Here is a 26,967-nt window from a genome sequence, read left to right as displayed (position 1 = left end):
GGAAACAGTGGACTCCAACCAAAAGGAATTGTTCTCAGGATCCATGCAGCTGCCATTCAACCTGCACATAGAGTGTTTGGTACTTTCCAAACCTCTGTGAAGATGCTCTCTGCTCCCCTGTTGCCTGGCAGCGCCTTACTTTTCGTCAGTATCTATTGATCCCAAGCATAAGTCTGATTCTTAGCAAGACTATGTCTCTTCTTGCTTTGCATTTATTAAATGATGTTTACATTAGCAAGACAAATAAGTAGGATCATTTCTGCTCTGGCCAATCATAACACCAGTTCTTAACCAAAAGCTAGAACTGTTTAAAATACTTATGGCCATTACTGACTATACAGTCTCGAAATCAATACCAAGCACATATAATTAAATGTGGCTGCTTATAAAGGAGTTTCCACCTTCTGAGATTGTAGGCAATACCTTTGGGATTTGAACTTGAAGTGCAGTTCCCTTCTTTGCAATGCATGACAGTGCACTCTCATTATACAGGCTGGAAGGTCTTGGAAAGCATGCTCCAAATGCAGCCGTTACGCTTTAACACTGTTGGAAAATGTGCTGTTCTGATAAATGCAAGATACTGTGTATGTCTCAGAAGCCTGAAAAACAAGTAGTGATTTCCTCCCCCACCCCCACAAGTTTTCCTTGTAATTGTGTCTCTGTCCTTGGAAGCATGCCCTTGTGACATAGGTAAAGTCTCAGGACACCACTCCAGCCTTTGATGGAAATTTCCAGCACTTAAGAGGACTCAGTGTGGCTTCTTTTTCCCTTTTCATCATTCTGTCATAATCTGCCTATTGAATGCTGGCCATGGCTTTTAATACTGCTCTGAATGTATTATGTGTGTTACCCCAGTTTGCAAGATAACCCTGAACAGATACTATATCATTCCATCTACAAACAAGGAAACTGTACACAGAGAAGTTAGATAATGTGACCACAGGCACAGAGAAGACAAGGGTGGAATCTGAAAGCAGATAATTTGGTTCCAGGACATCCCATTGTACCAGATATGCATGCCTTTCATGCAAGCCATCATTGACCCCTCTATGTCTAATACTAAGCTACTGCTGGGAGAGTTCAACTATTACTATTTTGAAGTCTTTTCCCACACTGAGATTCTGCTCCAAGGAGGGACACATATCAGAAATAGATATAGTAAGAAAAGGTTGTGAGTAAGAGAAGAACAAAAAAGCAGGTGAGCAGGTAGCAAAGAGAGGAGAGGTTGCTGGCTATATAGGATAGGTCTGCAAAAGCACCATTTGATAGAAAGCTGAAGTATGTACAGAAGTAAAAGAAGTGAAAATTAAGGCAGCGGTCCTGTCAGAGGGCATAGCAAGGATGCAGGCTCTGAGTCAGTGGGCTGCTGTGAGCCCAAGCAGAGCACGTGCAAGCCAGTGTGGCTGGAAGTGAGTGAACAAGGCAGAAGTAGGAGGGATGAGGTGGGAGAGATGACCAGGGCCAGAACCCGAGCTGCGGTGGCGAGTTTGATCTCACTGTGCATGTAATGGACACGGTCAACCGTTTCTCAAGCCTGGAAGTTTTTCGTTTCTCCTAGCCCCACTCTGTCAACTATTATGACAAGGCTTATTTTCATCATTACTAACACAATTTTATTTTTAACACAGTGCTAATCTCTCCAGGGTTTCCCTTAATACTAGCTTGTGCTTTTCTTTTACTTCTGGTTAGGTCTAATTTTGGTTGTCCATTCTGTGTGGGTACAACCTTGGTCCTGATTGCTGTGGCTCCAGACAGTCAAAGCCCAGCCACAAAAGGTCCTACGAAGAGCAGAGGGACACCCACAATAACTGTGCAATGGGGATTTAAAGGATAAGATTCTTCCCCAGTAAGGCTCATGCTAAGCAGAGACACAAGGAAATGTCTGTCAAATAGGAAGGGTGTATGAACGGTGAACAAACACCTATCTGCCAAGTCTCAGAAAACCAAAACCTTGAATGCCTTTGAAAGTAGCCATCACCGGTGCAGAACTGAGGGATTTATTCCTCTGCACAAACAGCACTTTTTACTGGGCCCTCTAAATGTGCAGAGTGCAGAAACATAGGTAAGTTCATCACGTGGAGAGACTAATCAGCAAAAGGTAGGGTCATTTGCTCAGTTACAGAAGACTTACCTTCCCATTGTTTACATTTTCAAATACTCCCAGTAGAATTTTAAGAACAGAGCAGTGAGCTCCACCTACAGCCATCTCACTTAGCGGTGAACACTCTCCTATCCTCATTTCATTCCTTGAGCCTATACGGTTGACATTGGTTTCACGGGATGTGAATTAAATTGATATGGCCCAGATGAAACTTTTTAATCTTATATTGTAACTAAAACAGCCTTGATAAAATTAAGATGACCATCCCTAAGCAAATTCCTTGGGGTTTCCCTTGGCTAACACTGGAAATTTTGTTTATTATACTTAACTATGTTGTACATACCCCAAAGCATACTCCCACTAACATTTTTACATATAGGGTCAAGATCCACATGCTTTTCTTACCAGCAGACTCTTTAATTTCATGCTCTGGAAAGCAGGAATGGTAATGAAGAAGCATGGGAAGGTGGTAGGTACAACTTAAGGAGCAATTGTTTTTTACACATTTTTATATACAAGATTTAAACCATCTTTAATTTTTACCTTGCCCAATCAGGGTATCTATTATTATAGCCCTATCTTAAAGTGATAAGATGAAAGTTTTTTAAAGGAGCCTTCCCCAAGACAACCAACCAGTGATGTGTTGAGCCAGGACTGAAAGCCAAAGCCATTCCATCCTGACAGTCACCCATGGGCCTTGTCTAGTTTGTGTACAGTCTCCTTTCCCGTTGACATTAAAATGATCACTTTCCCAGCCAGTCTAACATCTCAGTTCTATCAAGAATAGAAGCAGATCCTCATTTCAAGAGCCTAAAGCTTAGTCCTCATCCTTTACTTGATTAAATGAACATGGAATCCTCCCTTTCCCCATGCCCACTAAGCTGAAAGCCTTGTTCCATTGCCTAGGAAGCCCTCTCCACAGTATGTTAACCTTCAGTTATAGCAGAATAGGCTCTACACCCTCCCTGCATTATTCCCTGCTTCTTAATTTCTCCTTGCAAGGGTTCCCTATCTAAAGGAGGTCCAAAGGAAGAACATTCCAGACAGAACAAAATCCCAGAGGAAGGAACATTCACAGCCTGTGTGATAAGTAGTAATGATGCTCCTACAGCTGTAATAGCCACAGGGATCATTAGAGACTATGCATCTCTAAAAACAGAGGCAGGAGCCAGCTTATGTGGGTATCTACCACCACATTAATGCTGGGCAACACACTCAAAATCTGAGAGGTGTGCCAACAGAAGCCCTACTGTTGTGTGCTACCTTGGGCACACCATTCTACTAGCAAAGACAGGGCAAGAAGGTAAGATAAAGCATGTAATGTTTCTTAGGGCTAGCCTTGGTTCTAATACTCTGGCCTGCTTGCTACATTCTATTCATCAGGAAGTTTGAAGAACATCCTAGAAAGTAAGCTGATAAATTCTTTCAGTGGAAAGTACTGCCAGGTTTCATTGGAACCTGTGACGCCAGGATAGTTGAGAAACTGGGGTCTCTAACAGAGCTGCTCTGCCATTTGGGCTATGGTAAAGAGTTTCAATTCCATAATAGATAAAATGTTAAGTCTTTTGAATGTGGTTGTCTTTATTTTATGATTATGATTGGTCTATCTTGATAAGCATTCCATGTAGAAAAGATGTGTCTTCTAGCAACTGTTTTAATCGCACACCCAACAACTATAGGATATAGTTGGTATAATATTACAAAAGTGTGCGCCTAAAGGCATGGATTCAGTCTATGGTGCTTCATGGGCTTGGAAATGGTGTTACATGCTTGTAATTCTAACACCTAAGAGGTGGGGGCAGAAGGATTAGAAATTCAAAGTCATCCTTGGCCACATAGCATGAGAATCTCTCTCAAAGTAAAAGGCTGAGTAGGTAGGGCAATGTCTCAATTGATAGGGTGCTTGCTGAGAAAACACAGTATCTGGTTTCAGGTCCCCAGCACCCACATCAAAAGCCAGGCACAGGGATACATGTCTATAACCCCAGTGTCAGGAAGCAGTAACAGGTGGGTCGCCGTCATCAGCCAGCCGGCCTAGATGGATCAATGAACTCCAGGTTCCATGAGAGATACTGCCTCAGAAAATAAGGTAGAGAGTTAAAGAGTCATCACCTGTCCTTCATGCATACATGTACGCATAATCACATGCACATGTTCTCATACTCATACAAATATGTATGCACCACACACATACACACAAAATGTCAACTATGTCAGGTTAATTCTTTGTTTGAATCTACTCATTGTACCAGTTACTGATGCAACTTGCCCCCAATAGAGGTTCACCTGTTTCTCCTTCATAGTTTGGACAGTACTGCCTCATATACTTCAGAAAGTTCTCTGAATATGAATGTAGAACTTAATTTCTTTTAACACTTTGAAAATTGTATTCTCTTGCCTTCGTGCCTTTATTTTTTCATGAAATATAAGTAGAATTTATTTTATTTTACTGAACATAATTTGATCTGTATTAATCTCATTTCTTATCTTCAGTTTTAAAAGTTTGACTATGGTTTGTTGTTGTTGGCTTTTTTTTTTTTTTTAACTAATTCAGATTCACTGAGTTTCTTGAATTTCCATATAGATGTTTTTAGTTGAATTTATAAAATTCAACTGTTGTCCTCTCAAATGTTCTGGTGTGTGTGTTCCCTGTACCTTTCATACATTGCAGTTGTAGAATTCTTAAGCCATTTTATATTTTTTCTTATGTCACTTAGGTACTTTTCTATTATTCAAATCTTATTTCACTATGTTCTACATGTTAGATGCTTTAATTTATCTCTTTACAAGTGCACTACCAGTTTCTTCAGTGGTATCCAATCAGCCCTTAAGCCAATAGAGTAGGCATTTCTTCCTAGATATATACCTTTGTTCTGGAATCTCCTTTTTTCTTTTCTTTTTTTCTTATTATTATTTTTTTTTTTATTTCTCACATTTTTCTTTTGAGGTCTTCATTTTGTACATATTACCTCAGTGGATAAATTCTCAAGCATGTTTTTAATAGCTGTTTTAAAGCCTTTGCCTATTAATTTCAATGCCTGAGTTATTTCAAAATCTGTTTTTATCGATTACCAGTTGGAATGTTTCATTTTTGTTGCTATTTTATCGGTAGCTTACACTGTTGTTCTCTGCTGCCTATTACCCAGTCGATGAGTCATGTTATGTCTGTGATACCAGTCAACCAACATGGCACACCATTGCACATTCTGAAAATGGTTTTAAACTCATTGCATAGGAAAACAAACATTGTTTTCTTTCATGTTGTTTTCAGATGCATTCATAATGCTATATAATGAGCCATGAGTCTGAATATGCTACTTTTAGCTTTATTGTGGTGGTTGCATTTCTGGGGGTATATTAGCATATATAAGGGTAGCTTGAGCCAGGATCTTGTTTTATAAGATGCATTTTCCAATGTGGTGTGTGAGTGTATGTGGATAAAAGTACATAAAAGGGCTATCATATCAATTAAACCATGCTATAACTCAGGTAAGAGTACTGTACAGCAAGAACAATGACATGGTGTGAACACCCTCCACCTTTAAGTACACCCATTTATTTTCCTTTGGTTTTGTCTTTGTCCTCAGTCTTCTTCTTGTAATATGACCATTTTGGACACATGATTAGTTTTTGGTAGACTATTAAGAAGGAAAATAAGTCTTCTACCTTACCAATAAATTATTTGTAAAACTACTTTGCAAAGAACTGTGTAAATACATTATTACATTTTTCAATTCCTATGAGTATCTTTTATATCTATAATTCACAGTAGAGTGTGAGCTAGTTAGTATTCACTATCTACTGCTACATAATGACTTAGAACAATACGTACTTATTAATTTAAATGTTTTATGGGTCAAGAATTTGAAAGCAATTTAACTGAGTGTGCCACTCAGGGTCTTCCATGAGGTCCCAGATAAGATGTCTTTGGGAGACTTTTATAGATCCAGAGAATCCACATCTGTGTCATCACAAGTCCCCACTTTCTTTCTAGCTGTAGAAGACTCTGTGGTAACACATACCCCACAAGCCAACTACAGAGTCGTCACTTGGAAGCCAGCTTTTCAGAGCGGGCAGTCGAAGAAAGGAAGCAAATATGGTGCCTTTTCATGAGCAGGGCACACCATCACATCACTTGTATAGTACGTTTTAGTCACTAGAAATGAGTTTTTAAGTGCATACTACACACAATGTTGAGGGAAATTAGGCTCCACCTTTTAAGGAAAGTAAAATCAAAGAATTTGTAGATATCTATTTAAAAACCAATATTGCATTTTCCTGTATGAATATACATGTATTACCAGCCCAAGTCATATGAATCAGGTTCGTTCTTTGACAGCTAACCTGGTAGTACAGGCTACCTGCGGGTCTGTGGAGATACCAGGGAGGCATCTCATTACAGTTTTACCTATCTCCTGATTTTATCTGCCTCCATGTTTTCTTCTAACACATGCATTCCCTGATTCCCTTCTTTTGAATATTTAAGGAAGATGAGAATGTTTGCATAAAGTGTTTCCATGTGACAACTAAGAATTGATGGTTGCCCTTTTAAAGGGAAACAAATTTTTTTTTCCATTTGCCCTTGAGTTATCCTAGAATCCTAGAATCTTTCCCTTTAAGAACACAAAATTTGGTTCTCTCCTTAGTAATTAGTAAATCAAGGTATAAATTTGAAATTAAAAAATAAGACTCTCCATTCTAGGTGGAGGCAATAAGGCAAAATACCAAAAGCCAATTCCATTTATATGGACCACAGAAAAGCAACTTGGGAGCCCAGTAGGGGCCTCACATCATTGTGGAAGTAATTTCAGAATCCATTTAATAATCACTTCACTTAACTTCTACTGACATTAGTATTGAATATGAAATACTGAGGAAGAGAAAAGCAAGCACTCCTTCACACACACATCTGAAATGAGCAACAGTCCAAGTAGATACCTGCTGCAGAGTTCCCGGTGCAGTCAGGGAAAGCCTCGTGTGAAGTGTTTGGAGAAAGCCTTCACATTTGCTTAGTACTTTTCTTTGAAGCCCATAAAGCACACAATCCTTCCTTGCTTCCGGGTCTGTTTTTATAGATTTCTGGCCAGAGCCTTTAGTTTTTCCTTCACCAGTCCAAATGAACCCCAAATAAAGAAGACCATCATAATTTTCCTCCTAGGGTTCAGTAAAAAGAAAACTGTCTGCTTCCTGCTATGCCCAGTCATCTCCCAATCTCTGCTCTGTTCTCTTGTTCAGAGAGTGGGGGGTGGGGAGTGAGAGAAAGATCAGATTGCCTAGCCATTTTTAAATGTTCCCAGAAACAGAAGATAATAAAGGAGCCAGAAATTCCATATACATCCATCATCCTGCTTCTTAGACGTAGCAAGGCAAATAAAAGGTACAATTCAACACTCTTGAGTTTCCAGTTCCCATGCAGAGCTGGGAAACCCGAGGCTCTGAGTTGGTGAGTCTATCATTGTTACTCAATAGAAGAGAGTCCCAATCTTGGTCTTGGGAACATTTAAGAATTCATCTGGGAGTAGAAAAGTTGAGGAGATGTTGTATCCTATGCTTGTTCTAAAATGCATATCACTTCCCTGGAATAAAGAAACTTAATAGAAAATAACTATTGTTAGTGATAGGAAAAACACCATGGAACTGTAGATCCATCCTCCTTCTGGTGACTGCTCACATCGTTATCCTTGAAGCATGTGTTGATCAGTATTTTAGAATAGGATCGATGCCCCTCTTGTCCTCTGCACATTAGGACCCTTCTAAGGGCCTATTTTCCATGCTGTTTTATCAGATACCATCCCCATTCCACTGTGACTGCAAAAGCTGGCCTTCCCTTGGCACCTTTATCTTTAGCCCCCTCTGCACAAGCAGAACACACACTGGACTAACTCATTTATTTCCGTTCACTTATTAATGGCCTTTCATAACCAAGTTATTAAGTCATCAATAACTCCAGAGAAATAAATGAATGGATCCAGATCTGGGCCAATAGATGTTTAAGATACATATTGAAATTTTTAACTAGAATCAGCAAAATAGCCAATTCTTGGTCATCAGTGGAATTTTCCCACTGGGAAAACACATTCCACCCCTGTTTTATTAGAATTAGAACTCCATTTACTTTTTTATAAAGTGCGATGAATAACATATCCAGTCACTCAACTAAAAATAAAGGTTGTTTTTAATTACATACCGCACCCCTTAGCTGACCAATAAATAAATAAATGCAATCTGTAGAAGTTTTTCCAGAAAAAAAAAATGTCCTCTCAGGTGCTTCTGAGTTATAATTTTGTATCCTTAGGAAGCATAATGGAAGGGGGAGGAAAAGAAAGAGAGGAGAGGGGAATTATCATAGAAAACCCTTGAAAAGAATGCCCAAGTCCAAGTTGTGTGTAGCTTTTCCCTCTCGTATCTCTGTATCCTGACCTTGTCTTCCTGCTCAGAGACCCCTTGTGCCCCCATTGGCTTCCTGTTTACCCCAGAGCTCTAGCTGGATGGAAGAATTCCTGTTTCTGGGGAAATTCAAGTGTGCTAAGAGATCTCCATGTTCCCCACTCACCTTGGGTTTCTCGTCTGTAAAACAGAGGCAATGAAAAAAACACACTTTCATGACTCTTACCAGAGTCTACAATGAACAAAATCTTTTAGGATGTTGTCTGACATTGATTGGCATGTGTGTTCAAGAAGCACCCACTGCTGTTGGAGTGGTCAGTAATACAAATATAGTAATTCCAAATGGTCTTAGTTCTTTAGAGACCAAACAGTCTGGTTTCCTCAATTAGTTTTACCATTAAGAAACTGTAACTCACACTGAGTATGTTATAATCCTAGCAATCATGAGGCTGAGGCAGGAGGATGTCAAGGTTGAGGTAGCCTCTGAAAGAATCTGAGGAAGGAAGAAAAGGGGAGGGGAGGGAAAGAAAGAACTGTGAAATGGTGTTGCCCGCTAGAGAATGGCTGTGCTCTCTGCAGTTTAAATATGAGGTCCTTGGAGGAAGCATCATCTTTGGAGTCTAACAAGTCAGTCCTAGACTCAAATGACTGCCGTTTCTTGGTAACCGTGTGACTGTACTCACATCTTCCCTTCTCTGTGTGTCTCTAGGCCCTTGAGTACAAAATAGTTAGAACTCAACCAAGCAAGATGGATTGTGGTGACAATTGAAAAATAATGATTGGAAAAATTAATGGCTGAGTAATGTGACTAGCATGCTGCCTGGAAGTTAATGAGCATTCAATAGCAAGGAACTGTCATTATTTCAAAGCCACTCATCAGGGCTGTTGAAGACTGGCAGCTGAGCCTCTAAAAGTTACCCAGGCTTACTACCTCAACACCCACCCTTTCTTTAATTAAAAAAAAAAAAATAGGGAGTCCAGCCCTCCCTTTTCTCAACTTTACCCAATGACTATTCTGTGATTGGTAGATGCTACCAGCTATCAAAATCATCCATTCCTATTGATGGTTGGTGGGTAAAACTCTGAAAGTCCTTGTTCTTAAGGAAAAAGAAAAGGAGAAACTGAGAAGAAAAGCCCCCATAGTCTGTGCAGCTCTTTTAATAGTCCAGTTCATTCATTATGAGAAGTTTTGCTCTGGGAGCTGAACTCTGGGACGCTGTGGGGAATAGAGGCTCCTAAACAACTTGCCCAGATTGCCTTGTGATGCAGAAATCACTGTATGAAGCAATTGCTCTGATGCCATTGTTGGGTAAACATAGCTACAGAAAGACACAGGGAAGTGTGGGGAGACCAAGACAGATGATTACACTTCCTTTAGAGAGAGAGAGAGAGGAACAAATTCTAACTCTTTATACCAAGGCATGACACTTCATCATTCATAGAGCAGAGACCTCGTAATGCCGCTGAGAGACAATAGTCTCTCATGGAAGGATTTAGAATGGAAAATGAGGTCTGTGGTCCAGTGGGTATGAAAACATTACCTACTTGAAGATTTTTTTTTCAATGGTTATTATAATAGGTTAGAAGGTAGTTCCACAGGTCTTTAGCCACAGCACCCAAGAGGCAGAGGCAGGTGGATCTCCATGAGTTTGGGACAGCCTGATCTACACAGCAAGTTCAAGAACAGCCATCACTACCTAGTGAGGTGCTGTCTCAAAACCAAATTAAAACAAAATGTTTGGAAAGAACCTTTAGGGGACTGTCTAGCCTGTCTGTCCTCATTGTTTGCTATGGAATGTCCACCAGTGTCACAGGAACAGTGGTATTTCAGGAAGGTTTTAGTTTTCAAATGTCAGTGATCTTAAGACAGAAGGATGATGAGTTTGGGTTTGGTTTCGATGTGAGTCTGTTGAACCATTTTCAACAAAGGGGAAATGGTGAATAACAATAGAACACAATTGCCTTTCCTGTATTCCCATTTCGTGGAGCTGTAGCATTTGCTGGTAGACCTTTCACAGAGCAAAGCAAAGCAATTCATCGTTATCAATAATGGAGCTGGCTGGGAAAAGCAAGAAACAAGTTAAATACAATGAAATCAAATCAAGCTGGGCTTGAGGGCTGACTTCAATGTGGTGGGTGGGTTTTTTGGTCTTCCATGCATCACCATGCATCAGAACAATGCTCACTCTATTGCTGCTCAGCCAAGCCATGGTGTAGTTTGAAGTGGAAATTCTGAGCCCAGACAAAGCAGAAAGTCCACACTAAGCATAGTATAAGCGGTTGTCACAATCGAGATTGATTGGAATTCACTTTCCTTAGTATGCAAAATGCAGTACTCAGACTTCAAAATGCTCCCAAAAATCCATCTTACCTTACCGAAGTACAAGCATCTGTAGCACAAAACCTTTCTAGTTGCCTTCTTTCCCATTTCTCCACCTTTCATCAAATTCATTGTCTTTCTCTTCTGTCTCTATTGCCTTCTCCCTGACTTTATGGCATTTGTGGGTGGGGAGAAACAAGCACACCTCTGGTTCCTATTGGCTTCCCATCAGGAACATCTCTTTGAACTGTTCCTAATCTTAAAAGAATGGCAAAAACCAATTGCAGCCTTTAATAGCGAGCTATCAAAAAGAAAGTGAACAAAAACCAGTGTATCAGTCACTAGAATAATCTCTAAATAAATGCCACCTAGATTTGATTTAAGTGGGCCACAAGATTCCTACAATAGCAATGATGTGACAGAAGCACCATTTCCACTAGTGTCCAAAAGTGATATCTCTTAGCTATTTAATAAAATTGAGATGATTAAGAAAGAGAATGCTGAACTGTGCCAAAAAAGTATCACCTTCATAGTAAAATTCTGAGCTAATTTGAAAATTCTTTCACCATTAAAACGAACATGCCTAGGCTTTTTAAAATGTTTCTTTAGTAGTATAGTTAAATTGGATTTGGTTTGACATGTATTTAAGATGTACCATTTTCTATGGTCTCTCTCCAGGAAGCAAATAAGTTGGATAAAAACCTGACAAAGACAGAGAGTGCACAACTCTTCAGGATGTGGTATGGATTTGATCACAAGTATCCTTTCTAATGACAAACTGGCAGGTCCCACTGAGGGCAGATTGCTCTGCACACCCTCGTCATGGAGGGATGAGACCTACATCCTGAGGAGCACACAAAGGTAAAGTGAATGCGCAGGCAAGCGTAAATCCTAAAACTGCACAGACCATTGTGAAGTGTTGCAAAAGCAAAGTGAGACCCCTGTGTAAAATGTACATGATATTTTTGTGGTCATCTGATATTTTCTAATGTCAGACAACAAAATCTCATGGTCCTGAAGAATTTATCTATTTTGTTGTTCTCTATAAAGGTTTTACTTCCAGTTGGGTTGACCAGAGACCTGTTTTACTGAACAGCCTCAGTAGCCTTTACGGGCTTTGACTGGTCTGATAGGTGTGGACAGGATGGAGCCCACTGTATACCTTTGTTTCCTGTGTAAAATGATGGGGTAGGAGTAAAAATGAATGGGCTGAGGACTAGAAGTCTGGTTCCTCATCGTATAAAATAGTGTTGCTCTTGGTTTTCCTCTCAGGAACACTTAGGTAAGCTCTTTCCTCTGAAAAAGAATTTTTTTTAAAAAACAATTTTAGCCATCAGTGTGAATGTAGAAGCTCAGACACGCCTGACTATATGAGTTTGAGGGCTGAAAGGTCAGGCTGAAGTGCTTTGCCCTGTAGAAGCAAGCAGCCCATGGCTAATCCAGCCAACAGCACCATGGAGTAGGAAACAGACAATTAATTTACTGTACACTGAATGTGTTGGGTCTTCACTGGTTTTCTGTAGTAACAAAACCCCTCTCCATTCAGTAAGAAAAAGCCAGTCACTGGGATTAAAACCCAAAACAACTGTGAAAACCACAACACATCAATGGGTTGGGGGAAGTTAAGAGAAGCGAATGGATCTTTCTTGGGAATTTGATAAAACTAAGCAAAAAGATGCAAGAGGAGACACTATGATAGAAAGGGGCAAGGAGGCAGGAAATATTGCAAAATCACATCAGGGATGAAAGGAGCGCAGATTAGAGAAGGACTGGAAATTACAAAGGAAGATTAAGACAGAGAGCCAACTGAGGATGTGCAGAGGTAAGTAAGAGCATGTCTGTCTGTCTGTGTGTGAATTAGAAAACATTACTGTAGTGCTCCAGCATTACATGGTGCTGTGGAGGGTGGAGCTTAATGCCTCTCTCTGCTGTCTGTGGCCAGATGTCTTCCTCACTTTTGGCTTTGTGTAGGCAGTGCAGCCTACCACCCTGCAAAGAGCAATGCATCTTGGTCATTAGCAACTTCTTGCTCTGGTCCCATTAGCTACCCGGAGCCTTCCTGCTTTCTAGGGGAATTTGTTCTTGGCAGGTTATTATAGGTTTATGCTCCTTCTGGACTTCTCTTCTAGAAACAGGAGTGGCTCCTGCCATTGATTTCAATCTGGGATAGCCAAATTTATAGGAAAGTAGGAGAAATGGCTGAAGAAAGCACCTAATGAAATACACAGCAAGGAAATAGGAAATCAGAAACCTGGTATGAGGTTTTTATTTTCTTCCTTCAAATTCTGAAAGTGCTGTGAGGGAGCTTTACAATAAAGAAAAAAATAATGTAGAAAAATTAACTAGGAGACAAGAAAATGAAATTTGGAGCCCACTCAAATTTTTAGCTTGGAGCAGCGACTCTAAATTTAGATGATGTCACAGTTTTTAATCTCACTTTCCACCAAAGGTTTATTTCCATACGATTAAGAGCAGCCTGGTAGAAATGGAAGCAGATTTATCCTCTGCGTAATATCTCTCTGCGTTGCCATTTGTCCTCCTGTGCATTCATTCTAGAAACTGCTGTGCAGCCATCATTGCACAAATACATTTTCTCACCGACCACAGGGGTTTTGTGTCCTAGTTAAGGAAGGTCTGAATTTTACCTAGTGAGGAGCATGCCAACCAGTTTTTACTCTGTGACCTCATGAGGTAGCTGTAGTTTTAGACAAGTTATGAATTTGGCATTATGTCCACTCTGTTTTCCACTTAGGACCCAGTTGATGTTCCCTGTCACCCTAATATGTTAGACCATGTCAGTCGTTGCCATAATAGGGATGGTTCACACTGGAGTTAGGTTACCTAGTCTTGACCAAAGAGGATTTTAGGATGCTGATAGAAATGGAGTGTATGATGTGGTGCTATTGAGACTTCATTTCTATAAAATCCCATCACATGGTTGAAGCAGCATAAAAAATTGTTGCTTATTTTTGTAGTACTGACAATTTAAACCCAGGGTCTTGCATATGCTAGGCATGAGCTATATACCACCACCACCACCCTTTAATTTTCAATTTTGAGGTCAAAATAGAAATGTAAAAGAAATGTAAAAAAAAAAAAATGAACATCTTGCTAAATTGCCCATACTGGTCTTGAACTCAGTCTGTAGCCCAGGCACACCTTCAACTTATCACTATCCAAGAATCCCTGGCAGAACTGAGAAAAGGTAGTTCCCTGGTAGGACACTTGCCTAATATGAAAGGCCCAGGGTTTGATCCCTAGTACCATAAAAAGGGAATTTTTGACAAAAATAAATGAGCCTTCAGACACATCTGAATTAGAAAGAGTTCTCCAGAGATACAGAAACAATTGTTGGAAGTAATCTTTGTATGCATATATGCATATAGAGACCCATTTCAAAGAACTGGTTTGTGTAGTTGTAGAAGCTAACAAGTGCATAATCTGAAGGGCAAACTCTCAGCCTGGAAGCTAAAGCAGCTGCTAATGCTTCCATCTTGAGGAAGAATCCTGCAGAGAAGTCTCCTTTCTGATTTCAAGGCTATGCGACTAATTGCAGGAGAGTCACTGGATAATTTCTTTGACTTAGAATCAACTGATTGTATATTTAGCCATATCTACCAATGCTTTCAAGAGTAACATCTGAGGGAAAGTTTAATTGACTAGTGAGGTAGTCTTAGAAATCTAGCCTTGATCACCCCCATTCCTATGCAGTTGATACCCAATGTTCAGACCCAAGGATAGCTTATTATTTCACCATTGTTAGCAATAAAACAAGTCACTGAGGCTCACGGTTGTTTGTTTTACTTTTACGTGGCATTATGTAATCCATTCATATATTCTTATAAAAATTTTCCTCAAAGCTGTGGTGATTGGGGGAATTATACAAATGAATATTTAATGAAGATGAGCAATGGCCAAGCTTTCCACTCATCACCTCACTTCTGTTCTGGGCTCTGTAGAAGGGTAGGGGTGCTAGAGAGTACACACAAAAAATTGGGGTCAAGGTTGGTCTTAGTACAGCAACCCGGGCTCTCCTGTTCAACCATGTTGTTGGAAGCCTATGGTACCAAAACTGATGACTAATAACAGTCTCATCATAATTCAGTGTGGCAGCAATTCTGACTCACGAAACAGAAAGAAGAAACCGAGACATGAGGGAATGGTGGGAGCAAATGCTATTGAGTATCGGCAGGTACTGACTTCATGAGTCTTAGAACCACCTTTTTGGTTTGGGGTCTTACCCTTGTGAGAGAAACCCAAACTCCCAGATCACTTACATAAGCAACTTCACATTCCACAGATGGTAAAATTCAATTCCTTGATTCAAGCCCAGATCCCCCCCCCCCAGAGTCCATAGAGATATTTAAATGAACTTTCCTGTGAGCAGTTCTCTTATTCCACTTATAAAACTCCATCTCTCAATATGTTCTTGAAGCTGCCCTTCGAACAAGGTCTAGTCCTGATGCCTCACTATGTAGTACACCACTCACCACTCAAACACCTGTTGACAATATTCTGGTGATATCGGGGTTAGAGGTCAGAGCTGGTCACAAAGAGAACACCACCACAAAAGAGTCACAAAGTTTCTGAGTCATATCGTTGAAGGTTGGACTAGGCTTAAAACACAGCAGTAGAGCGCTCGGAATGTGTGAGGTCCTCGGAATGTTCAATCCCTAGCACCATAAAACAAATCATATCTTCAACTTTTCAGGGATATAATATTAAATATGCAAGGAAATCTGAGAATTACTTCAGTCTCCTAGGACAATAGACTTAGTTTAACTAAGCTCGGAGGAAGCAGAAATGTAAACCAGAAATCAAACTTCTGTCTTAACACGTCTCCGTGGGGTGGAATAGCCTTCCCTATCCAGAGGGTTAAAATCTCACACTCTGGCCCTATGCGCCCTGATTGTGTCAGGAACAGCTTCTGGCTGGCTCTCCCCTTAGACTGCAGTGCCTCGCCCCCTCCCCTCTCTCCTTCCTCTTGTCTGGACCCTCCTGGCTCTATATTGGAATTAGCAAGTTCATGTAGGGCATTCACTTAGTTCTTCTCTGATTTATAATTTCCCTACAACAGTACTTTCTGATATAGGATGTGCCTTCTTTTAATTGCCTCCTCTGACCAGAATATATTCTTTCTGCAGATAGAGGTTTGGGTCTGTTCTTATTCTGTGGTCGTCCTTAGGACACAGAATAATGCCTGGCAGGGAGGGGATACTCAATATATACTGGATGGATAGATGGATGGATGGATGGATGGATGGATGGATGGATGGATGGATGGATGGATCAGGCAAGCAGCATGCAAACAAGCCAGAAAGCAATGCTTTTTATCCAAGGCACCTTCACTTCAGGTATTAACATAGCAAGAAATGCATATTAATTATCTGAAGGTTACTAAGTGAGCCTGCAAGCAGGGCAGGGCCAATGGGATGATATTAGTGGTTTTCATCTAGGCTGCCCCATGTAGACACTCACCCAGTGTCTGCTAGCCTGTGTATCTCACTCTCTGGACACAGACATCCATATACCTGACCTGGGTCCCAATTACTTTAGCTAACCTCAAGTCTACAGTTGGTTCTCCCTTCCTTAGTCCCTAGCCTATATGGGGAGAAATAAATACAGGGTTTTTTTTCTATTAATTTTCTGGTGTAACCACCAGAATTTTGCAAGCCTGATTTAGTAGTTATTAAATAACACAGGAGCCCAAAATTTCATGGCTAAGATTCAGGTTAAAGTAAGATGATTACCCATTGCATATATAAGGGAGGACATTTTTTTAAAAGTTTGCATGCAGTCTGACCCCTTAAGGGATAAACTCAAATGACCCAGATACTCCATGTAGTCAGTTATGTTCTACTCCATAGCTGAACTGCTGTGTCTAGTGTGATCCTGGCTTAGAAGCTGTGTCTGCTCTATGGGGGTTGAGTGAATATATCTTATCCCAGTATTGGTTCTGTTAACATCAAACCCAAAATTTTAGAATCACCTATCAGCCTCACTAAGAATCTCATATAATTAGCAGGTTAGAAGCTAAGATTGATGCATCCTTATTCATATTTTAAGACATAGAATAGAATTATTTGCCTAAATTCAGATCATTACAGCTGGCGTGGAAATCTTGCATGCCTTCCTCATGACTAATGGTCCTGCTGGGTTGTCGGCTTTGTAGAGACTTTTTCCATTCCATCATTTATCATCACTCTCCTTAGGCATGTGTGTATATTAGTTCTCAAAAGCAAATGGCACAGATAAAAAATGACCTTTTCCAAAATAAAAAGGGCAGCATAAAATCATTTTGAGTACTTCCCCTGTGCCAATATCAACTAACATAAGAACTTAGTGTGTACTTGCCAGCATTTTACGTGGCATGACGAATTCTCAGGGATAACAATGAGTTGGCAGATTGACCCAGTAATAGAATTCCAAAAAGCACATGCGTAGCAGACTCATGGAGCCCGAGTACCAAATACCCATCAAAGGAAAAGCCCACTGCAGGATGCATGAGTGTTGTTCCTATTGGGCAGAATAGCAAACTTCCTGCTACCCTGGAGCATGAGTGGTTGGAACTGCACTCTAGAAGACATAAACTCTGAGTATCTGGATTGTTTTCCAACAATATTTGGGACCACATATTTAGGGGACCTAAATGAAACAATATTTTGTTCTTAACAGAAAAAGGAGTGATAATTAAATAAAGAATATGTCTCCTAAAACTTGACAGAATGTTTTCTATCCCACATAGTCATTCTTATGTTAAAACCTAGGAATGAGTATTATGAGCAACAATTTCAATTTTAATTGATGATTCTCCAAAATACCAGTGATTTTCCCTATGCTGACTGGTACAAGCAGCTGTAAGTCATTTATTGGAGTAGTGCTCTAGCCTTCATGAATGACTTGAGTTTGCCTTATACAGTGTTCCAGAAAAACAGGGTCCTCTGCTTTATAAAGGATCCACTGAGCTCGTCTAAGGTATCCCGTATGGCTGATGGACATGAAGCAGCAACAACATAGTCAATTCAGCACCCATCAGAGGAACCCGAAGCTCCTGGTTCATGGGTTGCATCTACTGAGCTCTGCTGTCCTTGATATATGAGTGACACTAATGCTATGCATGTGTCTAGCATTGTTTTAGTGATTTTAATGCCATCATTTCCTTAGTAGCTCATTAAAAACTTCACTAGTCTGGGCATGCAGCACATTTTATTTTCATTAGCAAGCAGGAAAGACAGTAGAACCTACAAGTAGCATTTTAGTGAGTGTTCACTATGTGCCAGATGACATATTAGATCAGTGGTTTTCTACCTGTTGGTCACGATACCCTTGGGAGTTGAATGATCCTTTCATAGGGGTCCCCTAAGACCACCAGAAAGCACAGATATTTACATTATGATTCATAATAGTAGCAAAATTACAGTTATGAAGTAGCAATGAAAATAATGTTATGGTTGGGGGACAGCACAACATGAGGAACTGTATTCAAGGGATGTAGCATTAGGAAGGCGGAGAACACTTCATGAGATGCTAGATTTCAGTAGTAAACAAGGTAGGTGGGCATGGTTGTTCCTCATGAAGTTCTTGTAGAAGTGAGTGTTGGTTCCAAATCTTTCTGAAATCACTAACAAGAAAGAGACTTGGGGATGGGGGATGTGTAAGGAGCTACAGATTTCAGCCATTCAGCCAGCCATTTGTAGCTCTTACCTACAAAACCTAATCAGACAATCTAAAAGTGGTTTCAGGAAGCACCATGATTTATTTGTACATATTTGAGGCAAGCAAAAGTGATCTGCTTCCTCTAAATAGCTCCCTACCTAATGAATGGCCTCCTCACAGAAGAATGCCTATAGCATTGTATCTGCTTCTCCCAGGAAGCTGGCCACAAGGAGTGCTCCTGCAAGGAGCAGCAGGTCCACCACTGCTCCCATGCCTTGGTCAGTCCCTTGGGCATTCCAGTCGACTTTGGGTCACCCTTGCCTTCAGAGATACTACTGTTGAAATAGTTTCCATCTAGCCCTTGATTTTAGTCCTCAAACAAAAGAAATTAAAGTTAACTGCAAGAAAAAGCCAGTTTCCTGGGCCCTGTGTTCTCATGGCATTTTGGTGGAAGCAACACACAGGACTTTTAACAGGGTTGCGGAGACCGTCATGATGAAGTCATAATGTGGATCTTCCCTGCCTTCTTCTTCCATATGATAGGATAAATGATGTTACCCTTTATTTTGTCTGAATCCATGAGAAAGCTGACCAGTTATTAGAAACCTCCTACTGAGAGGAACTACCATCACAGCACCAAAATATTGTGCTATTTTCTCAAGGCCCTGCATCCTAAATCCATAGCTGGAGTAAGCTCTCCAGGACATTGACTGTGAACTGTAGATTTGACCCTCTGAACACCATAGCCTCCTGCTGCCATTATGGGAATCAGGCTCCAAAGATGGTGACAGGGTTTTCCACAATGGCCTTAGGGTTCTACATGAGATTTAAGACCCCTGAAATGTTTTTTCTCTTTTCCCTATAAACACATTTTAATAATATCTCTAGAATGCTTTCTCATTTCACTTTCACTTTAAGCAAACAAAATGAAAATTGAGATTTATGCAACCACAAAATTCAGAACATAGTCCCTCCTTTTGTGAAAAATAGGTTCACAGATCCATTTAAATTACAACACCAAAGCAATCTGTTGAGTATTTCTTCCAATGTACAGCACTGTCTTAGCTATTCCTCATTCCTCATTGATTCATTTTTGGCTTGTTGCCTAACTGCCAAGAGCCTTCCATGGGCCAAAGGCCATCCTAGGCTCCAGATACATGCTGCAAACAAATTCTAGAGCTTCTATTCTAATATGGTTGGATGATTACTGGTTCATAGGCATCCTTTAAGGAAGGCATTTCTAGAATAAAGAAAGGCATACTCAGACGCCCCACTGTTGCTTTTTATCAAATAAAGAAGATGTGTTTTAATGGCCAGGCATTGATTCTCTATAGTGAATCACGTCTTTGCCTCTTAGCTTAAATCAACTGTGATTTGCTATTATGGCCTAGCCAGGACTAGTTATGAAATTGTTTGGTTTGTTGTGATCATTAAAAGAATTCATTCAGGGCATTTGGAGTGATGCTTAGTAAACATTAGAGTTCTGTTAACTTTACTATGTATTGACAGATCTAAAAGAACAGTGCCATGTAGTGTATTTAGTATTCATTATTACTCGTTATCTGTGAGTTGCCCAACTTCCATTATTTTATATCCCAGCAATGGTGTTTAGTTATAACACTTATACTTTAGTGCAATAAGGAAGTCTTCAGTTTCCATAAACAAAAGGCTTCACTTGGGCTGTGAGCAGCCATGATTCTCATTTGATTCCAAGTCAGTGGCCCAGGCTGGGGACTAAGCTGAATTTTTTTGTACTCTGTGCTGTATGCACAGTTATTTCACTTATAATTTTTTCTAAGTTATGGTCTACCCTCCCATCGTTACTTTTCTGGAAATTATGGCATGAAGAGCAATTTGGATTTGACAGAGAAGTGCAGCAATTCTCTGATTCCACAATGGGAGCAATACCAGGCTTTGATGATAATTATTCCTCTTGTACCTTCCCTTGATAAAGGAAGTCTCCCAATTGCCCCTTCCAGGTGAAGCTGTGCTGTTTTGCCATTAGCAATTCGATGTCATAGTGATGATTTCTAGGTTAGTACTGTATCATTTGGTTTAAAAATATTCAAAGAAAGAATGTAGGCTTAAAATCAAATGCACACGTCTTCAGTGTTGCCAGTATTGAATTTTGTTTTTGTATTTCCTCCTTCTTGGGGGTAAAATAAAAAAGTCTCTGCTTAAAATTTAATTGTTACTTAGTCACTCCAGGGTATTTTCAAGTTGCCAACAAATTCATGAGCTACCAGAGACACTTTATCAGCATGGATGACTGCTACTGCCTGCACAGATTACCACCTGGCATGAGGCAGCGCCTGCTCTCTCTGGAGGACTAAAGTTACTTAGCACCTGCCTGCACATCAAGCTGTCGTAGACACCACACAGCACAGACCGACCTAAATGAAGGTTTCCTTCACAGGATAGAGAAGGTCGGTACAGTGTCCGTGTATGTCACACCACCTCATAAGCATGAGTGGACCAAGTTCAGTAGACTGATGTTTCTCAGAGGAAGGGCTTAACACGGTGATGATTGCTGTTCTTTCCCTCAGAAAAGGGCCATGGAAGAGTTAAGGTTTCCCAACATGGAATTCAACAATGAGAAGGGAGCTTGAGCATTCTAAGCAAGGAGAATAACATGAGAGAGAAACCTGAGACAGATGTGGCATTTGTGGATAAAAGAAAACCCACAAGGCAGAGAGAATCGGAAGAACGAGATGAAAGGCAGTCTCCTGAGAACAGGATTATTTCCAGGCAGAAATGCATTAAAGCATTCCATAGTGAGTTACAGTAAGAATTCTCAGCTGGGTGTACTGGCGAACACCTTTAATCCCAGCGCTCGGGAGGCAGAGGTAAGCAAAGCGCTTTGAGTTCAAGACCAGCCTGTTCTGTATGAGTTCCAGGGAGACTGTATTACAAAGGGGTGGAAGGAAAAGAATTCTCTCTTACTGCTAATTAATTTCTATTTGGTCTGGTGTCTTGAATGGCTAAACAAAATGGACCAAAGTGTTTTTAATTCATCCGGTGACAGTCATTATTACACATAATAACCTCCAGGATCATCAGATTTGGTTTCAATGTCCTCCTTCATAAAAAGAAAGGAAGGAAGGAAGGAAGGAAGGAAGGAAGGAAGGAAGGAAGGAAGGAAGGAAGGAAGACAGACAGACAGACAGACAGACAGACAGACAGAAAGAAAGAAAGACGATTTTTCTTCCTTGGGGTAGGGGACATATATCTTCAACCATCCTCTGAAGCCACAGAAGTAAATTAGTCATCAAGCTTTTTCCATAGGGACAGAAGTCCCGTTCATTAGAACAGAACACTCTAAACTGAATCACTTCCCAAAGGCCCCACCTCTCAGTGTGACCCCCTTGAGGATTAGGTTTCCACAGATGAGTTCTGGGAACACAAAACAGCTGGAATACTGAGTTGTAGAAGCCAAAAAGTCATGTGATCTGCAGCAGCCCCTGAGAGCCAGGGAGCCACATGGGAGGACTGAGACACAGAGTGGCAGTCAGACCTACTAGGAGGCTGAGGCCATGAGAGAGAGGCTCTATGGCAGGTCTGCAAAATCATCAGCGGATCCAAGGTGTTTGGGAAAACAGCACAACTGCCAGGAAGTAAGACCCGAGCACTCTGCAAGTACAGGTTGTCAGTCAAGCACATCATGGGCAAGGAAACCATCTTGCCTCTTGAGAGCAGGAGATGAATGCTTAGGCACAGAGTCACCCGGTGCCTTTGTTATGATGATGTCGACTAAAGGCCTTATGTACAGTGCTGTGATAGGGAGAAGGAAGTGATCTGGGATAATTGCTTTCCAAACACCGGCTGCCTATTTGGGTAAAACAGTGCTGTGCAATTCTCATTCTACTTTGAAGGATATTCTGGGGCCCTCAACATGCATTCTCAGATGTATTAAATGTGCAAGTGTCCTCTTATGAAGGGAGTCACTCTTAGATTTCCCCTAATGAAGATGAGCCAGTAGGGTAAGTATTCCAGGCAAAGTCAAGTAGAACACTTTCCAGCTAAAAGCTCAGCTATCAGCCAGCTGACCTGGTATTTAGCTAGCGGTCTACTGTCAGAAACTGCAGGGTTTCTGACAGAGGTCTTAGCTAAGCTAACAAAAATGAGTGGCTCAAAATTCACTTTCAAAGGAAAAATTGCTTTTTTTGTTCTCAGACTGGTAGAGTACAATGGCACCAGCATCCCAGTCATGCCCAGCTCCTAGGGCAGCCTGTTGCCAGCAGTAGTGACTGGCGCTGTTGTCTTTCCAAAGTAGGGAGAGAAGCACAGGGGACCCTCCCTCCTCCCAAAGGAAGCAGACACATCCTGAAACCATTGCCTTTGACACCCCTTGGAGCTATTTCCTCAAAATTCCTTGAAATCCAGCAGTGTCCTGAGTTTCCTTGACGTGTTGCCTGTAAACACAGTCAGAACACAGGATGCTATGCAAGCCCGTGCCTGGAGTTCTCGAATGCACTAACCAACTGGTACTAGAAGGGTCTAGAACAGCTTTTCCCCAGCAACTGTAAAAAACGGTTCCCTTCATCCCTCACTCTGGTCTAGTCTTGGGTTACAGGTACCTTTCACCCTCTGTTGCAAGAGCACTGAGTAATTCCAAGTGTAGCATGCTAGCATCTGTCATGAGAGGCAGCATGTACAACAGGCTCTAGATGCTGAGAAATGAAGGGGTCTTCAGAAGCAAGCATCCCACATTTTAAGCAGCTGCCAAAATACAAGCTCAGAAGCCCACTCTTTAACTGGCTTGACCAATGTTTTTCCTTTTGGAAAAAAAAAAAATCCTTCACTCTAAGTTTGCAGTCCTCGGGCCTTCTGTAAGCTGCAATGCTCAGAAGATGAACATTATGGTAATTGGTAATTGTACAAGCACTTTGCAAACATCAAGTGCTTCATAAAGTTGAAATGATACTAAATTCAGTGACAGGTTTACAGGCCTGAAGGCCCAAAGACTCTCTATGCAGATAGAAACAAGAATTTTATTGTATTTTTATTATTTTGAAATTCTAGCTGATTTCCTTCTATGTTCAAGACTATGATGAGCATGTAAGTTTCCTCTCTGGCTTCAGACACATCTTATTGAGAAATAATTCTCCCCGCATCTTTGGTTCCCACAAAGCTCACTTCTCGAATATGCGACACTTTGACATGGCCACCTTTGACCTTCCTGAAAGGAGCTGATGTCCCTTGGCTGGCTAAGGCCTTTCCTTCCTGACCCAGTCTTGACAGATCTGGTTTTGTTTTTTTTTTTTTTTTTTTTTTTTTTGTTTTTTTTTTGTTCTCAGGAGGAAGTATACTTAAATCCCTGCTAAAGGTGTCTCTCTTGCAAGACCAGTCTGTTGCAGACCTCTAAAAATATCCAGGGGTTGTTAGAAGATTTCAGTTCGAGATTTTCAAGTTGTAGTTCAGAATTCAGTAGTCGGTCTTAAAATTAGCTTAATGGGTTCCTAGCCGAAGTTTTTAAAATACTAGAGCACACTGCATTTTGAAATCTTGACCTCTTCTGGCACTGTGCCCTACCATGCCCTTGTGCAGGAATTCTCAGGACTTTCCCCCAATTGTTTTAAGTAGTCAGCAAGTGAGACAAGCTGTTATATGAACCCAGACGAGCACCTCATCCCTTGGTTTCGGAAAAGTACAGAATTAATGTATTCGAGCTGGACTTCGACAGAATTTGATAGACAGGATGAGGGGACAAAATGAAGTTCGAGGTCCTGACTTCTTAGGTATGAAATCTCAGGCTCCTGGCCCCCTCTGAGCCACAGTTTTTTAAATCCACTGAATGAGTACAGTCACATTTACCCTGAAGAAAAACTGTTGGGTCCAAATGGGGTGAGTAAGAAATAACAAGTCAAGCAATCACTAGGTGTATTTGCTGTCTCCAGGCAAAACTCTATTCAGAGAGAAAACAAGAAAGGAAGGCGTTATAGGAGTGGTGGTTGAAAGTTGTGGCCTGGCACATTGAGGACTGGCTGTTAGAAGAGAGTCCAAGAAGCCTTGTGAAGGGAAATTTGTAAAGATTTTGAGTGCTAGGGGGACTTGTCTGGATGTGATTTGGGAGACAATGAAGAATCAGGTAGTGTGTAGACCCAGGAGTGATACTGGCTGCTGTTAGAAAGATTGATCTAACATCATTGATTCAGAAGTCGCAGGGTACCTAATTATGGTAGTTACAATGGGGAATAGAAAGGAGAAGGGCAAGGACTAGGAAACTCTTGTTCCAATTCCTCAGAATCGGGTGTGATATTATTGAGGACATCAGATCTGCAGAGATAAAGGTCTAGGTTATAGGAAGTAGGGATCCAGGTGACCATAGGTATCCACCCTGATGGCCCTACGCTGGATCATTTAGTCACAGGAGACAGACTAGAGGGGAGTAAATAGGAAGCACATCCCCTCCTGCCCAGGTATTTGATGAGTTCATGCTTAACCAGATCTTGGGGATAAGCAAGCCACTTGCCTCATAAATGGCATTCATTAGACCTCTGAGTGAACTTGCGTTTTCTCTCTAAGCAGCTAGCTCTCTTACAGGGGAACACTCCACAGTTAACACCCTGTGCAAAGAGAGACAGAACATTTATTTCAGTATTTTGCGCTAATTTGGTCTCATCAACTTGTCTTCTGTCTGTAGACTTCACTGAAATTCACCTCAGGCTAACTTGTGTTATGAACAAGCAAGGCTGTGCCACATCCTACCAAGTCAAGTTCAGACTCATTAGCCCCAGGCAGCACAGCATGAGTCAAATGGCTCAGTTCACAGCCTTGTCACTTACCAGCTATGTGACATGGGGATAACTGCTGGAACTCTCTGGACCTTGATCTGAAACATAAGGATGATGACAATAACAACCTCTACATTGCATGATCTGGGTTAGAGTCCCACAACTGTACACAGCATATGTAAAAAATGGGCATGAATTGGGCCTTTCCCTATTTCCATAGAAGGGTTTACCTAAGTTCTGTCCAAGCAGAAGCTCTGCCAGTGCTGGCCTGGCCAATCCTGTCCCTTTAGGAGCAAAGTGTTCTCATTGTTCCTCTGTTGTCTGGACACCTTAAAGCCCAGCTACAGACCGTTCCAACAAAATAACTTTGTTCCAGTCCAGCAGTCTGGAAATGCCAAGTATCACTTAATGAAGATGGGTATTCAGAGCTGAGACTACGTGTTCTAGTCTTGAAGGGCTGAGGACAGAGTACTGGGGAGAGAGGTGCCCTGGTCTCTTTGGCTACAGGCAGCAGAGTCCTGGGGTCTCTAACTTCCTCCTGCCTCACCACCAGTACAATAGTTCCTATGTGATCCTGAAAATAAATTACCCATTTTGCCTATCATAAACGGTGACTGTAAGCATTATATGTGCAAGTGTTTTCAAATGAATAGAGTGTTCACTGTAGGAAAAGTCAGGCACTTCCTGAGTCGACCCAAACTTATATTCACAGACCATGCAGTTAGGTTCCAGAAGTCACCAGCTGTAAGGTATGGATCCGACTTGCACCTTAGGCTTGCTGACCATGTGAACTTGAACCAGTCCTTCAAGGGCCTGTTTCTTTGTCTGACAGCTAAAGGAAACTCTTTCCCTGTTCTTTTGCCACAAAAGCAACTTTTATAACCCTATGCAATCTGCATGCATCCAAGTCTGTATAAGAACCCGCACACCTTGGAACCCATGTTTTCACATGCTCTTCTCCATGGTTTCAGAAAGCTTGGCAATTAGAAATGGTTTTATAGGTTTTCATCCAAAACCATACTACAGAGTGGAGGTGAAGTTTTTTGTTTGTTTGTTCTGTGAGAATCTGGCCTTTTGTTAGCCAAACTAAGGTTATTTACATCTAAAGGAATAAGTATTTCTTTGTGGATTTGTATGAGGAAAGGAAGAAGGCACCCGGTTCTCCATTATGAGTTTGAAATCTGTCTTTCAGAGCTAAGGTACATGTGTCACATGTTTATCCTTAAAAATTCAATAAAATGTGATAAGTCTGTCTGGTGGCATGAAGTGAGCAAGTGTGCTTTCTTAGGCCCCCAGGAGGTGATTAACACCTTAACTTGATGTGACTTGGTCACAGAAAACATGCATGGATATAAAAGATACAATATAGAGGCTAGTATGTGGCTATAAATAACTGCTTAGCTTCAGATATAGCTTCCAACATGACCTACTTTTACCTTCCTCTTCAGAGTTGCCTCACTCCTAACAGACACAAACTCATCTATTCTATCAGACTCTTTTAATTGTCACCTTACAGATGCACTTTTTCCCAACTTTACCCCATTCATCATCTTGGCTTTGGAATAAACTTTTCAAGGACAAACTACAAACTGTTCACTCTAAGTTGTCCAGGGGCAGATCTTCAGCATTTGGAAAAAAGGACAACCATTCTTTGTCCATCAGGATGACTGGGGGTTGGGAGAGGACAAGAAATAATGCTGATGGCCTTTTCTTTCTGTTCATAGCACCAAGCAGGAGCAACCCTTGATCCTTAGAGGTAGGGAAACTGA

The 26,967-nt window shown here is 41.0% G+C and overlaps 1 protein-coding gene across 1 annotated transcript in view; it reads left to right on the top strand.

The window, feature by feature from the left end:
* Slc9a9 (solute carrier family 9 member A9) overlaps positions 1-26,967 on the top strand; it is a 521,392-nt gene that overhangs the window by 414,997 nt on the left and 79,428 nt on the right. Inside the window, exon 14 of the mRNA XM_051207129.1 lies at positions 11,487-11,566. Coding sequence (XP_051063086.1) covers positions 11,487-11,566 — 80 coding nt within the window. The remainder of the gene's footprint in view (positions 1-11,486; positions 11,567-26,967) is intronic.

Source organism: Phodopus roborovskii, unplaced genomic scaffold, assembly GCF_943737965.1.
Source record: "Phodopus roborovskii unplaced genomic scaffold, PHOROB, whole genome shotgun sequence".
Classification (NCBI taxonomy): Eukaryota; Metazoa; Chordata; class Mammalia; order Rodentia; family Cricetidae; genus Phodopus; species Phodopus roborovskii.
Note: the sequence above shows the minus strand (reverse complement) of the source record. Positions and strands in the feature narration are given on the sequence as shown.